General features: G+C 34.6%; 1 protein-coding gene across 1 annotated transcript in view; it reads left to right on the top strand.

The window, feature by feature from the left end:
* The window catches only part of focad (focadhesin), a 69,173-nt gene that overhangs the window by 18,905 nt on the left and 30,178 nt on the right, over positions 1-20,090 (top strand). Inside the window, exons 9-14 of the mRNA XM_073837305.1 lie at positions 2,746-2,936; positions 3,019-3,279; positions 16,542-16,646; positions 17,515-17,616; positions 19,085-19,215; positions 19,402-19,528. Coding sequence (XP_073693406.1) covers positions 2,746-2,936; positions 3,019-3,279; positions 16,542-16,646; positions 17,515-17,616; positions 19,085-19,215; positions 19,402-19,528 — 917 coding nt within the window. The remainder of the gene's footprint in view (positions 1-2,745; positions 2,937-3,018; positions 3,280-16,541; positions 16,647-17,514; positions 17,617-19,084; positions 19,216-19,401; positions 19,529-20,090) is intronic.

Here is a 20,090-nt window from a genome sequence, read left to right as displayed (position 1 = left end):
GATACCGAGTGTGAACGTACCTTGCATATCTCATCTCTGTTTGTGTCCTGCAGTCCGAAATCTGGGGTCAGTTAGCCGATGCTCACAACAGGTTGTCAATGAGAGTGAATTGGGCATCGGAGAAGCCATGTAAATAAATCACTGTTTTACGCCATTTACGAGGCACAAAGTAGCTCCACACTTCATTGGTAGACTTCCAAGGGCCCTGACATTTAAAACGAGACATTGAGAACTCAGAAAAAGCACCGGTAGTTTATTTACAAGTAGATTTATACAGACATTTTCCATCAGGAACAGACCGGTCGCCGCCATCTTGAATTTAGTCACGATAAGTCGAGTGTCGAGCACGAAGGAAACTACAACCTGATAAGTTGATAACCTGATAAATTCCTTGGTGCTCGACACTCGACTTATCGTGACTAAGTTCAAGATGGCGGCGACCGGATTTTCTCTTCCAGGTACTGTCTGTATAAATCTTCTTGTAAATAAACTACCGGTGCTTTTTCTGAGTTCTCAATGTCTCGTTTTAAATGTCAGGGCCCTTGGAAGTCTACCAATGAAGTGTGGAGCTACTTTGTGCCTCGTAAATGGTGTAAAACAGTGATTCATTTACATGGCTACTTCGATGCCCTATTGACTCTCATTGACAACCTGTTGTGAGCATCGGCTAACTAACCCCAGATTTCGGACTGCTGGACACAAACCGAGATGAGATATGCAAGGTACGTTCACACTCGGTATCATGATTCATTACACTTTAGGTCAAAATCACACCGGACTTCTCCTTTAACCTTGATTTATATAGCATTTACAATACAATACAGATTGTTTCAACTTCATTAAAAATTAAACCAATTCAAATACACTTTGTCACTTTATTACACTTATAAGCTCCTTTTGCACCATATTCCTTTTTGCATTTGCACTACTCTGTCTGGTTTGCACTCTCTGCCATGTGCCCTTACTTTTGGGATGTGCACAAGTACTCGATTAATCGATTACTCGAACCCAACAGCGACGATCGAGCATGAAAATGACGATCGATTAGCTCTAAAAATGCATTTTTTTAAATTAAACTACTTTCATTCTTTCTGATTGGTTATGCTGGTATTTGGGCGGTAGTCTGATATCTGATTGGTTACGGCTGTGAGAAGTTGTGGTTTAGAGACAAGACTGGAGCACAGAGCGAAAATGGCTTCTAAAGCGTGCAGCGATGTCTGACCTGGCTTCAGTTGCTGTTGTTTTAAAGTAGCGGGAGAAGCGCATCCACTACTTTATGATTGGCATGTAGTTCAAGCTCACATGCATTTTGTGTGGATAAATGCAATTGTAATATAACATTTACATATTTATGTATCTAGGCTATGTGATTAATTTTATATACAATGCGTCATGTAGAAAAAGCGCTTCAGCTTCACCTCATGCTGTTATTTCTTTTAAATGTTTACTGTATACTATGACGCAAACGCCCCGCCCCTTGCTTAAACTCCACCCCCGATTAATCGAGTACTCGTTTCTCAAACCTGTGGATTACTCGAAATGAAATATGATCAGAAATGCCCATCCCTACCTTACTTGCATATTGTTTTTTTATATATTATATGTATAATTGTAGTTATTCGTATTTTTATTCGAATTTCTACCTTTTGTATTTAATGTTACATGTATGCACCTAGGGTCTGAGAGTAACGCAATTTCAATTCTCTGTATGTCCGGCACATATGGCAGAACTGACAATAAAGTTGACTTTGACTCTGAAATACTGTAAAGCAGCTTTAAAAAGACATTAGTGTCAATTCAGTTCAATAACTAATTATAATCCATTATAAAACAAGTTCAATTTAGCTATAAGAAGCTGTCCAGCGGTGTCATTTTTCAGCTCTGGACAAACACTTAAACCTATATATTAAACTTGATCTGTCACTTTGTGCTACAAACATGATTTAAGAGCTTAAATTATGGCTTGGCACTACTGTCTTTGTAGAACTGCAGAATTTGAATTTTTGTCTCATATTTAATGATGTTTGTGTCATTGATTCTGTTATTTTCCGGTTTATTATCGTGAAGCTGCTTTGAAACAATCTGTGTTATTTAAAGTGCTATTTAAAGGCATAGTTCACCCAAAATTACAATTCTGTCATTGATTACTCAACCACATTTTGTTCCAAACCTGTGAGACCTTTATTCATCTTTGGCACATAAATTAAGATATTTTTGATGAAATCTGAGAGCTTTCTGACCCTGCATAGACACAATTGCAACTGACACGTTCAAGGCCCAGAAAGTTAGTAAGGACATCAAAAAAATAGCCCATGTGAACGACATCAGTGGTTCAACCTTGATTTTACAAAGCTACGAGAATACTTTTTGTGCACAAAGACAACAAAAATGATGACTTTATTCACAAAAAGTATTCTCGTAACTTCAAATTATGGTTGAACCACTGATATCACATGGACTATTTTAGCAATGTCCTTACTACCTTTCTGGGCCTTGAACGTGTCAGTTGTGTTGCTGTCTATGCAGGGTCAGAAAACTTTCATAAAAAATGCCTTAATTTGTGTTCTGAAGATGAATGAAGGTCTTACGGGTTTGGAAAGACATGAGGGTGAGTAATTAATGACAGAATTTTCTTTTGTTTGGTGAACTATACCTTTAAAGGTGGCTTGACCCTAACATGATGATAGCTAATCTAGTTGAAATTGGGTTGTGAACTACAACTTTTTTTTTCCCCATCTCTGCTAGCTGTGAAGATTGTCCCTCCTGAGGTTTCACCTCCTTGGGGAGCATCTTTGCTGGTGATGCCCTTATTACAGGTGCTGTCCTGCTCCAGCCTCATGGAAGCTCTGACAGACACGCAAACACACACGAAGAACCTTAAACTGGCCAATACACTGTTGCAAACAGTTCAAAGAGAGCCTTCAGATCGAAAAAAGGTACCATAAATTATCATGCACCTATTCAGAAGAAAGTTTTCAAAGAAGAGTGTTATATTAGGTTTTACGTTTGCTTCTGCAGGATTCCACACAGCTGAGTTTTCCTCTCAGCACTTGGTACAGCGAGCTTCAAGTGGCCACCAGCGTCCTACACCGAATTTCTGTAGACTCCATGTCTTCTGTAGAATGGCTTTACTCCCTGCAGTCATTGCTCTCTGTCTGTGAACACGTTCCAGATACTGTTTGTCTCCTGGTGTGCCATGTTATCGTCAGCAGTCACGGGGATCTCTGCAGGTTAGCGCTGGATACTGCGGCTGCTGTCGCCGAGACTGATCCTGCTAAGGTACATTTTGCATCTCAATGATTAGTTTTCTTTGCTCCAGTTTTGTCTGCTGTACTGCAGTTCTGTATTACCTGGTAGGAAGTGGTGTAGCCTGGTGGTTAATGCTTCAGGCTGGTAACCAGCCTGATTTAATTCAATCACCAACTTCCACAAAGGAATAGTCCACCCAAAAGTGAAAATTCTTACCCTGTTTATTTATAACTGTTTGACTTGTATTCTTTACTGTATAGAAGCCCGTTTCCGAAACTGAATAAAAAATAAAAAAGGGTCGAATGTCGTGTTCGAATCCCGACTAGAGGACCTTTCCCGATCCCGCCGCCCCATCTCTCTCCCACTTTGCTTCCTGTCATGTCTGATCTGTCCTATCATAATAAATGAAAAAATGCCTAAAAAATAAATAAATAAATAAAAAAGGTAATTGCGATTTTTAATCTCACAATTTTAACTTTTTTCTTTTTTCTTTTGCAAGTGTGAGTTTATATCTTGCAATTCTGACTTTATAACATGCAGTTGCGAGTTCATACTACGAAATTCTGACTTTATAACTCTTTATGTTAGTTTATATCTCACACTTCTGCAAGTTTGTATCATGCAATTCTGAAAAAAAGTTGGAATTGTGAGATAAAAAATTTTATTGGCGGAAATGGACTTCCATATCACTGTTTTGTTCACATAAATAAAACATTAAACTGTAAAAATGAAATTCAGTAGTTTTAAAATGAATTTATAATATAATGTATATTTAGTATATTTAGTTAGTATTCATTTTAAAATTTCCTAAAAAAATTAATAATTAAATAATTAAAATGTTAGTGTTGATCTTTAGATGATGGCAAGCATAAATATTAATTAAAAATAAATTTAAATTAAACAAAAAATATTTTCACAGTAAGATTTTCTAAAAAAGAAACTAATACTTTTATTGAGCCTGAAATAAATTGTTTAGAAGTATAGAAGTTTAGAACAACATTTACAATTTTGTACAAAAAATTATATTAACTAAAAACAAATCTGAATTATACTAATCTGAATATAAGAATAAAGACTTATTCACAGGAATAAATTACATTTTAAAATATATTAAAACAGAAAACAGTTATTTTAAATAAATTTAATATATTATATATATTATTTTTTATATTATGTTATATTGTATTTTTCAATGTAATTCAGACATGGTATAATTCATCTTTGGTGAGCGTAAGAGATTTCTTTCAAAAATATTACCAGCTCCAAACTGTTGAATGGTTGTGCATGTAAAATACAGTATACACTATATTAATGTGAATGTGGAGGAGAATATTTTCCTCCGTGGAAAAAAAAGTGGTACGAGTTTGGAGTGACAAAAGGGTGAATAAGTGATGACAATTTTCTTTTCCATTAACCATAGTTTGCTCCAGGAGGATTGTCAGTGTAATATACAACAACATATAGAGTTGTGGAAACAAATTAGACAAAATAGACATACTTTACCTCAGACAAAATTCACAGATTCTTCAGAAACTGTTGTACAAACCTGTTTTTATGCTGTCTTTTTTGATTGGCCTCCATGTGGCATTCAAGACTGTAAAAGATTTTCACAAAACATAAAGGCTGTATAACAGTTCTGTAAGCTGTAATGATGAAAACCACAGTCCTTAGACGTGTTTCTTTTACACATTAAGAGCACCACATTGTTCCTTGAACGACAGATATTAAAAAAAATAGCACAATTGGAAAAACAATTTTCCCCTCATCTTACGCTTTCATTTCTATCCATTATCCAGATGTCAGTGTTACTAGGCAACATGCGCAGCCTTAGAAACTGGAGCAGTAATTACTTTAGCTAAATGCTAAATGAAGGTGTATCATGGTACAGTAGACCTGTACTCCCCACTTACATTCATTAGAGAATGCCTTAGGGCTCTCATGGACAGAAAGTCGTTGAGACCAGAACGACTGGCAGCAATGAACATGGGAAGTGTGTGACCTAAGGGAGGATGTGCAGCCCTGCAGGACTGCTGTAATCACACTAACAGGAAGATATTCAAGGAGGCTGCAGCACAGAGCAATATGCATCATCTGTCACTGGCTCTATGCCCTTATTAGAGGCCTTGGCTGGATGCTGAGATTCACTGCTTTCTGATCAGGGCTAGGAGACTTATGGATGCTCATGATATATTCACATTGATTTGGTGATTAAAATTATTGTGTTGATTTTATGATGCGATGGGCTTTATATTTGACCATTAGTTACACAACCCTTTCTGTAAGAGGTGTATTATATGGTGTGTTCACACTTGTAGTTCGGTTCATTTGGTCCGGAACAAAAAGGAAAATGATACATTTGGTCCTGGTCCACTGGCATTTTTGACAGCTTACCTAAAGATAACGAAGCTGAAGGCATAGTAATACATTCACAACCTGATTGGTTGGGTTGAGTCACGTATATTTTGTGACAAAACTCACCGAACACTCCCAACAAAAGGAAACGGTGCGTTCGACTTAAAGCGAATACACCTAATGCCGTCTGCTGAACTAAGCTTGCTCATTGTTGCATGTTTATGATTTTATTTTCACCACCTGCAAACTCACAATGAGCTCATAAAAGGCACTTTACATCGCTTGTTCCCTTCGTGAAATCATGTCGCATACTGTCGCATCTTTTCATTACTTCCCGTTTTTGGTGCGCAGCAGGGTTCGGATGGCAGCGTTCACACTTACTTAGATGAACCGCACTAACAATGCAGTTGCACCAGAGTTTGTTTTAATCGAACCAAACATGACAAATGTGAACCCACCCTTAGTGGCATCTCTTATATAAAGGATCAGTTAATTTCCAGAATAAAAGTTTCCTTATAATTTACTCCACATCATTCATGTTTATGTCTTTCTTCCTTTAGTTGAAAAGAAATTAAGGATTTTAAGGAAAATATTCCAGGTTGTTCTCCCTATAGTGAACTTCAACAGGGATCAGCAGTTTGAAGGTCCAAATTGCAGTTCCAGTGCAGCTTCAAAGCGCTCTTCATGATCCCTGCCAAAAAATAAGGGTCTTATCTAGCAAGATGATCGGTCATTTTCTCAAAAAAATTACAAATTTATGTACTTTTTAACCACAAATGCTTGTCTTGCAGTAGCTCTGGGATGTGATTATTTCACGCATTACATAATCACGCTGGAAGGGCCACTACAGTTATTTCTTTCTCTGTGTACTTTGGTTCAAAAAGGTAGGGTAGGGCGAAAAAATCGTCTGAAATCATTATTTTATGGTGTTTGACTTTCTTTGCACGTTCACTTTGTAAACACTGGGTTGGTACTTCCGTTAACATCATGCGCGACCTTTCTTAAATTTAAACAATTTTTAAAACTTCATCCTTATAGCTATAGTTATTGTTATCGTTCTTGGTGTGACCGGGCCTTAAAAGCTTGCCACAGCGCACCAGGTCCAGCAGATAAAATTATTATGAATGTGTCGGGAAAAAAAACAATTATTAACATTAACATTTTAATAAGTTATTGATAACAAGTGCTTTCTTTGTTTTCGGCTTAAGAGATTAAACCGACGACACTGACTCATCATCTCCACAGTAGCGAATGCGCCTATATGCATGTTTCATATGGATGACATAATCTGAGAATATTTGTTTTTCGTGTGAATTGGTTGAAAGTAGACATTTCACTCTCTATATATATATTTTTCATGTCTGTAAGGCAAGTATACAGTTTCGAAGTTTTGCTCTCAAGTTCACAGAGACCAAGATGGCAGAAAGCACATCCTGTTTGCTTTAAACATTTTAAAAAAGCACAACGTTTCATTGTTATTGTGAGTGCACACAAATAAACATAGAGTCATTACAGATTCGAAAGATGTATTACTTTTATCTGTATTACCATAAATGACAGAGTATTTTAAGAGCAAGTTAGTAAACCGGCGCCTCCATCTGTCATGCAGTGAGCGTGCTACTGTTCAACTTCCACACTTGAATAGAGCACAATTTTCTAGGTTAACATTCGATTGAGCGGCCATGTAAGCTAGGTACTACATACATCTTTTAGATGAAAATCCATATTTGAGGTCGATGAATGATAGGTGGGCATTTGAATGTATACAGATGGACTATATTACCACATAGACCAGCCATTGATGATATGTCCATCGCAGACTGTGTGACTTTGCCACTTCCTGTGGATTTTTTTCCTACGACTAAGCGATTAATACAATTTTGGTCAACCAAACTTCTTCTTGTTGGCTAACGGTTAGTCGACTTTTAGGGGGCAGCCCTAGACCTTTCCAACATGATTACATAATGTGTGAGGTCGAGCTAGTGCAAGATGAGCATTTGTGGTCCTTTTTCTATAATATTTTTTTAGAAAATGACAGATTGTTTCACTAGATAAGACACTTATTCCTCGGCTGGGATTGTGTAGAGCCCTTTAAAACTGCATTGAAACTGCAATTTGGACCTTCAACCTGTTGGCTCCCATTGAAGTCCACTATATGGAAAAAATCCTGGAATGTTTCCCTCAAATAAAAAATCCTTTTTATTTCAACTGAAGAAAGAAAGACATGAACATCTTGGATGACATAGGGGTGAGTAAATTAACAGGAAATGTTTATTCTGAAAGTGAACTAATAATCTATATAATATAATAAAATATATAAAAAATATTAAACAATTTTTTTATACTCTTTCTTATACTATGTACAGTTTTGTTTTCTCTATTCTTCCACCCTTTCGTTCATCCTCAGAGGTTGTGCTGCTTTCAGAGGGCCGTGTCTTTCCTCTCAGCTTTCATAAAGGGTTTTGTAATGGGATGCTGAGGGGTTAATCTCCAATTAGGGGTTAGAACAACTGCCATGGTGTCCTTTCTCTAAGGGTTAAAAATCTTCTCTAGAGAGGGAACGATCCGGTATTCTTTGTTAGTAAGGGGCTATTAGAGAGAGGCTTGTCTGGGGAATTTTTTTTTACAAATCCTAAAGACAAATTTGGAAAGATAGTAGGTTTTAAGTGATGTATTTTAGATGCCCTCTTTACACATTTATTAGCCTTCTTAGGAACACTTTACTTGAATCCTATAAGCAATGCTTGATCTAATTGGCCACAGTAACAGGAGTTCTTTCAGCAATGAGAGAAATATTGCATAATCAAATCTTATTAAGGCTATTAAAGCTTAGCACTATTGAGCGTATTGCTACACCTCCAGTTTGCAGCAGGGGAAATACCAATAAACCCTTGCATTTTAATTATGTAAATATTTCTTGTTAAAAGCATGGTGGCTTTTGGAGACGTGTACATATGTTTTTTTTTTTAGAATTAATAGGGTTTTTATTTCTGTGCAATGTAGTTAATATTCTCTAGTTGGTGAGTAATTGCTTGTTTATGATTAGTAGTTTTGTACCCTGTTTGTTTCAAGCTCTCCTCTCAAGTGGTGTTGTATTTTGTGAAGATTTCAAGACATTAACAACTGTTGAGACAAGTTTATACATAAAATGTGTTTATATACATTGCCAGTCAAAAGTTTTTGAACAGTAAGATTTTTAATTCTTTTTTTTTTTTTAATAAGTTTTTTTTTGCAGTTATTTTAAATAGTAAAAATATTTCAAAATGTTACTGTCTTTGCTGTACTTTGGATCAAACAAATGCAGGCTTGGTGAGCACCAGGCTTGGTGATTTTTTTTTTTGGTCAAAGTTAGTGTTTATTTTAAGTAATTACATTTTTTTTTATGGTTTTAATTAATGAAAATAGCCTGCTTAACATTACTGAAATTTTAAAGTTCACTCATGAACATAAGTTTTCAGAATAAATATATTCTCACAATATTTTATTTATTTACTTATTTTGAAGATTCATTTTTGTGTATTTATCCTATATTTTTCATATTTTGATTTATTTTTTGTGACAAATTTCTGATTGGCAAATGCTGACTGTTTGAGTAGCCTTAACATAGTAGAAGTAGATGCTAAATTGTGTTTTACAGTCAATAATAATTAGCTTTTACAGTGAGTACGGTGTCTTGAACTGACTGGCATTGGACAGGGTCTCGTCTCAGGCTATCTGAGCCTCAAGGGGTCTAATCTTTATATGCATCTAGGTCAGAGGATGTGGTCTTGAATTCATCTCTGACACAGATGCCTTCAGAAGTCCTTCAAAAGAAAAACACAGGATGAGTTTGAGTTTTGTTGGTTACTCATATATGCATAACACTGGCCTTGTGGGAATGTGAGCTGTTTTTCCAGAGTAAAAGACTCCGATATAAACCAGAAGACCCCTTTAGTCACCGCAAAGCATTTTGTTTGATGCCAAAAACATGAAACGAATTAGCAAAGCAGCTCTTGGGTATGTACTCATGATTTGAGGGCATAATCCTCAATTCAGGTGCAGAAAGTTTTCAGGCCCTTCACATGGTCCGCAGGTTTTCACCAGTTTGTCACTGTGAACTGTAGCCCCTCAGTTTCTCCTGAAGTAAAGCATACCTTTCATTTTTTTATTTAGCTTGAGCTGTTGAAACACTGGCCTTGGGCCAGTCTTTTAGTATTATAGAAGCTTCTTGAGCAGTGTTTGTGCTACAGAAAACAGCTTGAGAAAATAAAGAAAGAGAGAAACAGGGTGTTAGTCAGACGGTTGGAGAGGATTGCAGCAACTGCTGGAATGAACTTCAAAGCCGAGGGCTCTTTGGCGTTCCTCGCCCGCTGCATGAGATGGATAACTTGTGACAGTCTTGCTCGGTTTAACTCGAATGAGGTGGGTGAGAAGAATAAGAATTTGCCCTCCCACCCCTCCTCCATCAGCTCCTCGCTGTGATGAGCATGTCTTGTTACGTTATGGGCTCCGGCAGTTCTTTGGTAGCCAGTCATGAATGATTTTCCTGATTATCTGTTGTTTTAGCCTCTTTATTTTCTGTACTTAGAAGCCTTATTTTGGTGTACATGGTCAACTTTTTCATGCCACTGATCTGACCTGTCTTCCTTTATTTTTCAGTCATTTTTTCTGATTTCTGCTTCTCAACTAATTTAAATGATCATATCGTATTAAAGCTATTAAAGCTAAGCAATGTGAACTTCGTATGAATCTTCGTATATGAATCAGAATGTATGAAACAGTTGCAGAACCACTGCATTTCAATCACGATCCGAACAAACATGCAACACATAGCATGAGCAGTTTTGATGTAATCATGTAGATCATTTTTTAAAATTTAAAGCAAAAACTATGGAAGTCTGTTTCTGCCACTAAATAAAAAAAAATGTATTCCGAATTTTTCCTCAGAACTGCATGCAAAACTTGCAATTTTAACTTTTTTCTTAGAATTGTAATATAAGCTTCCAGTTTAGAGTTATAAATTCAGAATTGCAAGATATAAAAATGCAATTCTGAAGTAAGAATTGTGAGTTTATATCTCGCAATTCTGACTTATTTTCAGCAGGTGTGAGTTTATACAGTCAAGCCAAAAATTATTCAGACACCAGATATAACTTTTGATATTTTTTATTAGTGGGTGAGGACACTATAGTTCATTTATGTAAATGAGGATAGCAAAATAAAGTGAACTGTGACATATTATACCCAAAAATTCTTCATATAGTGGACTACCAGTAAAGCTGATGAAAATTTGGGACCAGAAATTTGATTTGACACTTTGACCTGACCATGTTTTATTACATACTTTTCTATCAGTTATCTGACTTTTATTCTGACACAATTTAACGCAAATATGACTGCGTCATATTTTATTACCATTTTCTAAACTATAGCGAATAAACTATGATAATGTGAGAAAATTTGAAGTTGAGTATGAGTATAATGCTTTATTTCGAACATAAACATAAAACAAGTAACAAATAAAGTAACTGAGAGAAAAAATAAAAAATAAATAAAGACAAACAAACCAAACAATTTATAATAATAATATGAAACTAACATGTCCGAAAAGGAGTAGGATGAAGCATAAGCTTATTAAAACCTACTCCTTCTCCACTATTCAATAAACAATCAGTTTTCCCTAATATACATATTTACATAATACCTATCTACAAAAAATCAAAAATGAATAAAGTAAGGAAACAAATACATACATTTTTTACAAAAAACACCCGATTGCTCAATCCCTTCCTCCTCCCTGTACCTTGTGAAAACCATGTGTTTGTACTGCTTCTTAAGTTCTTAAGTTGTCTGAATAAATTTTGCTTTGACTGTAATACATTTCTGATTATCAAGATGAATTTGTTCTGACACAGTTTAACTCTTGTTCTTGTCATATTTTATTACCATTTTCTAAACTATAGCGAATAAACTTATGTGAGAAACTCGCAGTCAAATTTTTAATGGAAAAAAGACTGATAAGACTGAGTTTATGTCTCACAATTCTGATTTTATAAATCACAATTGCAAGTTTATATCACTAAATTCTGAGAAAAAACATCAGAATTGCAAGTTTATATCCTGCAGAAAAAGTCTTGCAAGATGTAAATTCACAATTGAGAGAGAAAAAAAATTAGAATTGTGAGATAAAAAAGTTGCAATGACCATTTTTAGTTGTTTATTCAGTGGCAAAAACGGGCTTCCATAAAAAAAACAGAATGCTCTGACTTAGCTTTGTGAAATTATAATACATATAAAACATAACTGCACGAAATAAAAAACAGCAGATGCACTGAATGAGATGCAAATTCACTCTCTGACAGTAGGTGGCACTTATGGAACAGCATCAATATAGTTTCCTTGGTTACTGCTGTAAACAAATTAGCACAGTGCTTTTAAATACTACGTTAATATGTATTATATGGACGTTAGATGAAAGAAAATAACATCTTTTTAAGATGAATTTGTTCTGACACAGTTTAACACTGAGTTCTTGTCGTATTTTATAAACTTTTTCTAAACTATAGCGAATAAACTGATAGTGTGAGAAATATTGAAGGTGTCTGAATACATTTTCTCAATTCTGACTTGTTTTCTCTGAACTGTGAGATATGAGCTCGCAATTGCAAGTTAAAAAGTCCAATTTTGAATGAAAAACACTAATATGTTCTCAGAGTTTATGTCTCGCAATTGCTAGTTTATATCTTGCAATTCTGAATTTTTAACTCGCAATTGCGAGTTTTTATCACCAAATTCTGAGAAAAAAACATCAGAATTGCGAGTTTATATCTTGCAGAAAAGGTTTGCTAGATGTAAATTCGCAATTGAGAGAGAAAAAATCTCAGTGAGATTAAAAGTTGCAATTACCATTTCTAGTTTTTTTTATTCAGTGGCAAAAACAGGCTTCCATAAAAGAAAAAAGATGGTCTGACTTAGCTCTGTGAAATTATAATATGTAAAGCATAACTGCACGAAATAAAAAACAGCAGATGCTCTGAATGAGATGCAAATTCACTCTCTGACAGCAGGTGGCGCTTATGTAACAGCAGCAATATAGAATTTACTTGGTTACTGGTGTAAACAAATCAGCGCAATGCTTTTAAATACTATATTAATATGTAATATATGGACGTTAGATGAAAGAAAATAACATCTAACCTTTTCTGAAGACAGTCAGACAGTCATTTAAACCCCCACCCAATTCAGTATTTAGGATTTTCTTCCTTTATTTTGCGCATCATGAGCCATGAGCTTGATCTGTCCTCTACAATATTTTCTCTTCTTTGTGTTTGCCTTCAGCGTCTCTGGCTTCTGTTAAAAGTTGTTTACAGTTGGTTTAGTTGCCCATTTAAAGAAAAAGTTGTGTGTATTTCAAACTTGTAAAAGTTCTCTAACCCATTAGTCAGAAGTGTTTGCAGTTAATAGGAATCTTTCAATTCAGGATGGTGTCTACGTTGCTTAGGTATGCCGAGTGTTTGGAAAATTTACACTAACGTTCGCCCAAAAAATAGAAAATTCTGTCATTTTTGTTGTCATGTTCTTTCTTTTGTGTAACATGAATGAAGATGTTTTAAAGAATTTCAGTGTTTTTGTTCATACAATGAAAGTCACTGCTGTACAGTGTTGTTTCATGGATAAAAAAACGGAACATTCTTCAAAATATTCTCTTTTGTGTTCTGCTGAAGAAATGAAAGTCACTGTGGTTTGGAACGACATGAGGATGGTTGCTTGCTTTTGCTTTTGCACTTTATGTATTGCTTGATTGTTGTCATATCCCTCATTCCTATCTTTCTCTTTCTTACTGTTTGCAGTTTTCATATAGTGCTTTTCAAGAGCATTTGTCCTACATGCTTTCATTTTTAATTAAATTCTTTGTGGAGCTCTTTGAAAGGATTGGATGTTAAGAATGCCCTGTGAGCGACTGATGATGATTCATTTAATTTCTGTCAGCTTAATGAAAATAAAACGGAGATGATTATGTTTGGCTGAGTTTCTACTGCTGGCAATCAACTATAAGTACTGTAACAGCAATGTCTCGACCCCATTTTTAATTTTTAAAATGAACACTATGAACAGCTCATATATTTTGCTGTTCTCTTACAGTCTTTTATGCTCACTAAGCCTGCATTTATTTGATTAAAAATCAATAAAGACTGTAATTGTGTGAAATATTATTACAATTGAAAATACCTGTTTTCTATTTTATTGTATTTTAAAATGTAATTTATTCCTGTGATGCAAAGCTGAATTTTCAGCAGTCTTTAGTGTCACATGATCCTTCAGAAATCATTCTAATTTACTGGTTTGTTGCTCAAGAAACATTCCTCTTATTATCAATGTTGAAAACAGCTGTGCTGCCTCATATGTTTTTAAAAACATTTTGTTCAAAAGAACAGCATTTGTTTGAAATAGAAATGTAACGTTATAAAAGTATTTACTGTCACTTGGCCAATTTAATGAATAATAGTATTACTTTTTTACTGACCCCAAACTTTAACTTGAATGTGTATCTGACCTTCTATATTAAATGACTGATTCTAATAGATCCCATCACTCCTGTACTGACCTCAGTGCACCGGCTACCAGGAAGGTTTTGAATTGATTTTACAATGCTATTCATTTTTAGAGCCCTGCATGGACTTGCTCCACAGTATTAGTAATCTCCTCCACCCTTACTCTGCATCCAGCTCCCTGAGGTCATCAAACCAATTACTTCTTTCTGTTCCCCTCTTGCTTTTTCAGTCCGAGAGAGATCAGGCTTAGTCGTGGCCACTAGACTTTGAATTTCCATTGCTTTTCAATTTTTCTTATTGTATGAAAGTAGGTTTGTTTTCTTTGTGCACAAAAAGTATTATCGTAGCTTCATAACATTAAAGGCACAATATGTAATTTTTTTATTAAAATGTCCAAAAACCACTAGAACAGTGTTATATATTTTGTTGACTTGTGTACTTACATTATCCAAAATGTTTTGAAGAATGTTTAAATCCAGAGAAATAAGCAATTTTAACTAGTGACACGGACCGTGTCGTCCTTGCGTTGCCTGCTAATGATTTCAGACACCCTCGATTTTCCGGCTTTATTTTGTAGAAAACAGAAACCCCTGAGACACTTTAATAGGTTATGCTTTATTAGACAGGTGACGAATGTAAAGAGTAGCATTATAACGGAACTTTAAACACACTCAAATGTATCTAGTATGATAAAACAGCGCTGTTTTACCTCATACGCAGGACTGGAAGAAGCGGAAGTGGTCGACTGTGGCATAATGTATCATGCTCATCCTTCAATAGCAATCATGCCAGTGGCCATGTTTTGCTTCCATGATATTCAGCCCCACCCTGCTTCATACTGCAGTGACCTTAAAAAGATAGTTCACCCAAAAATGAAAATGTGATGTTTATCTGGTTAACCTCAGGGCATCCAAAATGTAGGTGACTTTGTTTCTTCAGTAGAACACAAAGGAAGATTTTTAACTTAAACCGTTGCAGTCTCTCTCATATAATGGCAGTCAATGGGCTCCACAGCTTTGAGAGTCAAAAAAACATACACAGACAAAACCAAATTAAACCCTGCGGCTCATGACGATATATTGGTGTCTTAAGACGCCAAACAATCACTGAGCAGTATTTATATCATTTCTTTTTACCTCTGATCCACCACAATGTCCAACTGTCCTGAGCGCGTATTAAAGACTTTTATATTATATAAGTCTTTAATGCATTAGCTCTTCCATAAACCATTCTGCCCGAGTCCGATGGATTGCATCGGCTATGAGGATGAAGACTACAACTTCAGTGATTCCACACTCAATCTCGTCATCATCAAAATTCTATGTTTGTTTTGAATATGCGCCCTCTAGCAGCAAAAACTTACATATTGTGCCTTTAAAGGTGAAGTTCAATTCTAGAACAAAAGTTTACAGATAATACAGATAATACTCACCCTCTTGTCATCCAAGATGTTCATGTCTTTCTTACTTCGGTCGTGAAGAAATAGTTTTTTGAGGAAAACATTTTAGGATTTCTCTCTATATAATGGACTTCTATGGTGCCCATGAGTTTGAACTTCCAAAATGCAGCTTCAAAGGGCTCTAAATGATTCCAGCCAAGGAAGAAGGGTCTTATCTAGTGAAGCGGCTGGTTATTTTCTACACTAAATTACAATTTATATACTTTTTAACCTCAGCTGCTCGTCTGTGTGTACTCTGTGTATTCCGGTTAAAGACACATCGTGTACATCGCCCTTTACCTTTTTTTCGTAATGGGCGTTTGATCTTTGCACGTTCACTCTGTAAACACTGGGTTGGTACTTCTGCAGCAATGTAGGATGAGTTTGACGTTGGAGGAGAAAATGAGATGGGAGTTTTTCGATCTATCCTAACTGTCTTGAACAGGAATACACAGAGTACATGCAGCGCTAGACAAGATGAGCATTTGAGGTTAAAAAGTAGTTAAATTGTCAATTACTTTAGAAAATAACTGATTGTTTCGCTAGAAGACCCTTCTTCCTCAGCTGGGATCGTTTAGAGCCCCTTGAAGCTGCACTTAAACTGCATTTTGGAAGTTCAAACTCGTGGGCACCATAGAAGTCCACTATATGGACAGAAACCATGTAATGTTTTTCTCAAAAAACATAATTTCTTTGCAATTGAATAAGAAAGGCATGAGCATCTTGGATGACAAGGGGGAGAGTAAATATCTCTAAATTTTTGTTCTGGAAGTAAACTTCTCCTTTAAGGTTGAACCACTGATGTCACATGGATTTTATCAATGTTGCTGTCTGTGCAGGCTCACAAAGCTCTCGGGTTTCATCAAAAATATATTAATTTGTGTTCTGAAGATGAATGAAGGTCTAACGGGTTCAGTAATATTTAATTGCCTATTAATAGTTTGCTTAATTGTTTTTCCATTTACCTCTAGGTGCCCTGTCTACTTCCTGTCCTGATGTTTAAACTGAGCAGAGTGTCTGATCCGGCTTTGTCTCACTCTGTTCTTTACACTCTGCCAAAACTGGGAACTCACAAGGTACAGTCATTAACATGCACAGCATGCACTGTTTACCTGATGAGGGAATATTAAATTAGAAACTTAATCAATACTTCTTTTTTTTTTTTTCAGCAAATGTGTTTTCTTGATTTTCAAAGTTTTACCAAGAAAAATAATTGGAATTGGAAATTAAATTAAATTAAATCAAATGTGCAGATATCTAATCTTTCACTGGTAATAAATTATATAAAAAAAATGTTAATATGCATTGCAGTCAAAATTAAGAATGCAACACCATTTACAGGGTATTGCAGCACAGCTGCACAAAATATGAATATAGTCCGTCTGCATGGATTTGGGATTTTTTGCTTTCCCTGTTGCTATGGCAACAGCTCACCTGCACCATAGACAACTCCAACCATTAACCTGACCATTGTCTGCGCCATTGTTATTCATTTTTTTCCCGCTAACAATACGTATTATTCATAAATCTTGGATGCCGAATGCATTTTGCCTGCTGGTAAAATGCTACATCAACAAAACCACATTGTGGAGGTTGCAGAGTTAGAGTAAATGAGAGAGGAGATGTTTTGCTGATGTTATTCATCTTTATTTTAAATGCTTTGGCGCTCTATCATCAGCCTTTGAATGTGGGTGGCAGTGTTTGCCCTTTAATGTAGTCTTTAATTTGAGCTTTTTGTAATTTGTGAGATACTCTTATTTTTAAAAGCGCAGCAGAACACATCCTGGCCTGTAGGTCACAGGCAAAGCATTAAAAACATAAAAGCATTTGGGTAATTTAAGTTGGCATATATTAACTAAACTAAGCTTTTAGTTAAGTTTGCATAAATCTGGTCCTATTCAGTATGTTTTACCATTATTCTGACTGCTCTCTCTTGTGTTTCAGTTCTGTATCCCGCAGGTGCTTCATGTCCTGCAAACTCTGGGCAGTTCATCCAGACTGAGGCCTGTGGCGCTGCGCCTCTTGGCTCTGTTATGGCAAAAACAGGTGCAGTTAACGCTAATGTCTGTTAAAACTGTTCTGCTCTTCTCTATGTTGTGTCAGATGTCTGTGAGTAGGATGCATTGATTCTGGTCATTTCTTATGTTGGATTATCTGTATTCAGTATTTTATTTTTAAATGAATGTATTTACATTTTACCATTTTTTGTTTATGCTTTGAAATATCATTATTGTTTTATATTATTTAAGTCTTAGCACTTTAAGTTTAGTTTTCTCATTTAATACAAAATGTTTCATTACAATTAATATTTGATAATTTATCGATAATATAACATTTGTATATATTTACATTTTTATTATTTTGGTTTATTCTTTAAAATATAATTATATGTATTTTTTATTACATATATTTAAGCCTGAGAGGCTTTTGTTTCGTCTACTAGTTTAATAAAGAATATTTCATTAAAAATAATCATTTCAATAATTGATTAGTTTTAGGATAACAGTTTTAGTGATTTTTTTTTCTGTAAGATTATGCATATAACAATGGTTTTAGCCATGATATTAATAAAGCGTAAAATGATTATAATAATTAAGCTTTTTTTATATTTATTTTTTAAGTTAATATATTCCATTACTTTACCATTTTTGTTTATGCTTTGAAATATAATTTTTGGTATGTATTAATATATTTAGGTCTAAGAAGTTTCAGTTTTTTAAATAATATAAAATGTTTTATTACGAGTAATATTTTCATATAATATTATGGATAATATTTAATATAATTAATATATTAATATAAATTTTGAGTAAGTGCTGTAAATAATGCAGCATACAATTATTTTATTAATTAAGGTTTTTATTTAACATTTATAATTATGTGTTTAAAATAAAATTATAGTTATATTTTATTACATATATTTAACTCTGAGAAGCTTCGATTTACTCTAATTTAATACTAAATATTTTATTACAAATAATATTTTTATTATATATTATATATATTAGAGTAATACTTTTTCCTTTTTTTAAATAAAATTATGAATATAACTTAATGGTTTTAGCCATGTTATTAATTAAGTGTAAAAGTATTATATTAATTAAGCTTTAATATTTAATATTTATATCTTCATATTTTATCATTTTGATTTATGCTTTGAAATATCTCTATATGTTTATTAAATTAAATGTACTTATATTTATATTATTATTAAATGTTTAGTCTACTAATTTAAAACATAATATTTAATTGCAATAAATATAATTATTAGCATGTGTAAATTAAGTGAAAAAAACCCTTTTATTAATGAAATGTCAAATTATACAAACAATAATTAGTTTGTTTGCAGTATTTAGACCACACTTAAAATGTGTTAAGATAACATATGTAGAGCTAATTCAATTTAATGCAGTGACTTGTTTGAATCCAAATGCTTTGAAGGACCACTATACTGTACTGTATATCATAGTTCTGTTACCCTCAAGATTTATGAAATGTTTTATTTTTTGTTTAGGACCGTGTGTATCCGGACCTCCAGAGACTGATGTCTCAGCTTGAAAAATCCTCAGTGGTCACAGGAAAAGATACGCAGTGGGAGCAGATATTGGCTAGAGCAGCCTGCGTCAGAGACATCTGCAGAGAAAGGTCTGCTTCCCCAGAATCTGCCTCCATAAAATAGTTAATTTAGCAGTTTGATGTACTGCATATTTCAAATGCAGCTACCACTGTATTGACTCCTGATATATTAGACTGTTATAGACCACAGTAAACGCTCACCATCAAGGGTGTAATTCCCTGAACATTTACATTCATTCGTACGTATTGTTCCAGGCCGTACCAGCACGGAGGAGACATGCTGGCTGCTATCACAGACACGCTGATGCAGTTCTCCAGGAACGATCAGGCCACTCCTGCAGCTCTGGCACTGCAGGCCTTACAGGAGCTCTGTAGGGCTGAGGTCAGTCTTTGTATCCCTATGAAGACGCTCTCACTTGCTATCAGAAGTGAAGATGAAAATACTTTTTTATTGATTTTGATTGGGCAGTGCCACCCTGGCCCTTATGTGCTCTCTTGGCTCTCCCAGAGGTAAATTGTAATCATTTCAGGGCTTAACAGTTTTTTCTTGCCGCATTGGGAATGGGTTGTGGTATGTTGTATATGTGTACTTGCTCTGCCAACATTTTCACTGGACTTAACGTTTAAAAAAAATTATATTAAGAATCCTATTTTTTTTATGTGTTTCTTAATATTTATTTTAATTAATATGTGTTAACATATTCATTATATGTTTTATATTAGATTTGTTTATTTATTTTTATATATCATTTACAATTTTGTTGTAATTATTATTCATTTTGCAATCAATTTTAACCAGTTAAATAATTATCTCACAATTCTAAGAAAAAAAAAGTCTTGTGAATTGTGAGATATGAACTATGAATTGCTAGAAAAGTCAAGAATTGCGAGATACAAACTCGCATTTGGAATGTCTACAATTCTGACTATTTTTTTACAGTTCC

This window comes from Garra rufa, chromosome 3 (assembly GCF_049309525.1).
Source record: "Garra rufa chromosome 3, GarRuf1.0, whole genome shotgun sequence".
In the NCBI taxonomy this organism is placed as follows: domain Eukaryota; kingdom Metazoa; phylum Chordata; class Actinopteri; order Cypriniformes; family Cyprinidae; genus Garra; species Garra rufa.
The sequence above is the reverse complement of the archived record's forward strand: the minus strand, read 5'-3'. Positions and strand labels throughout refer to the sequence as shown.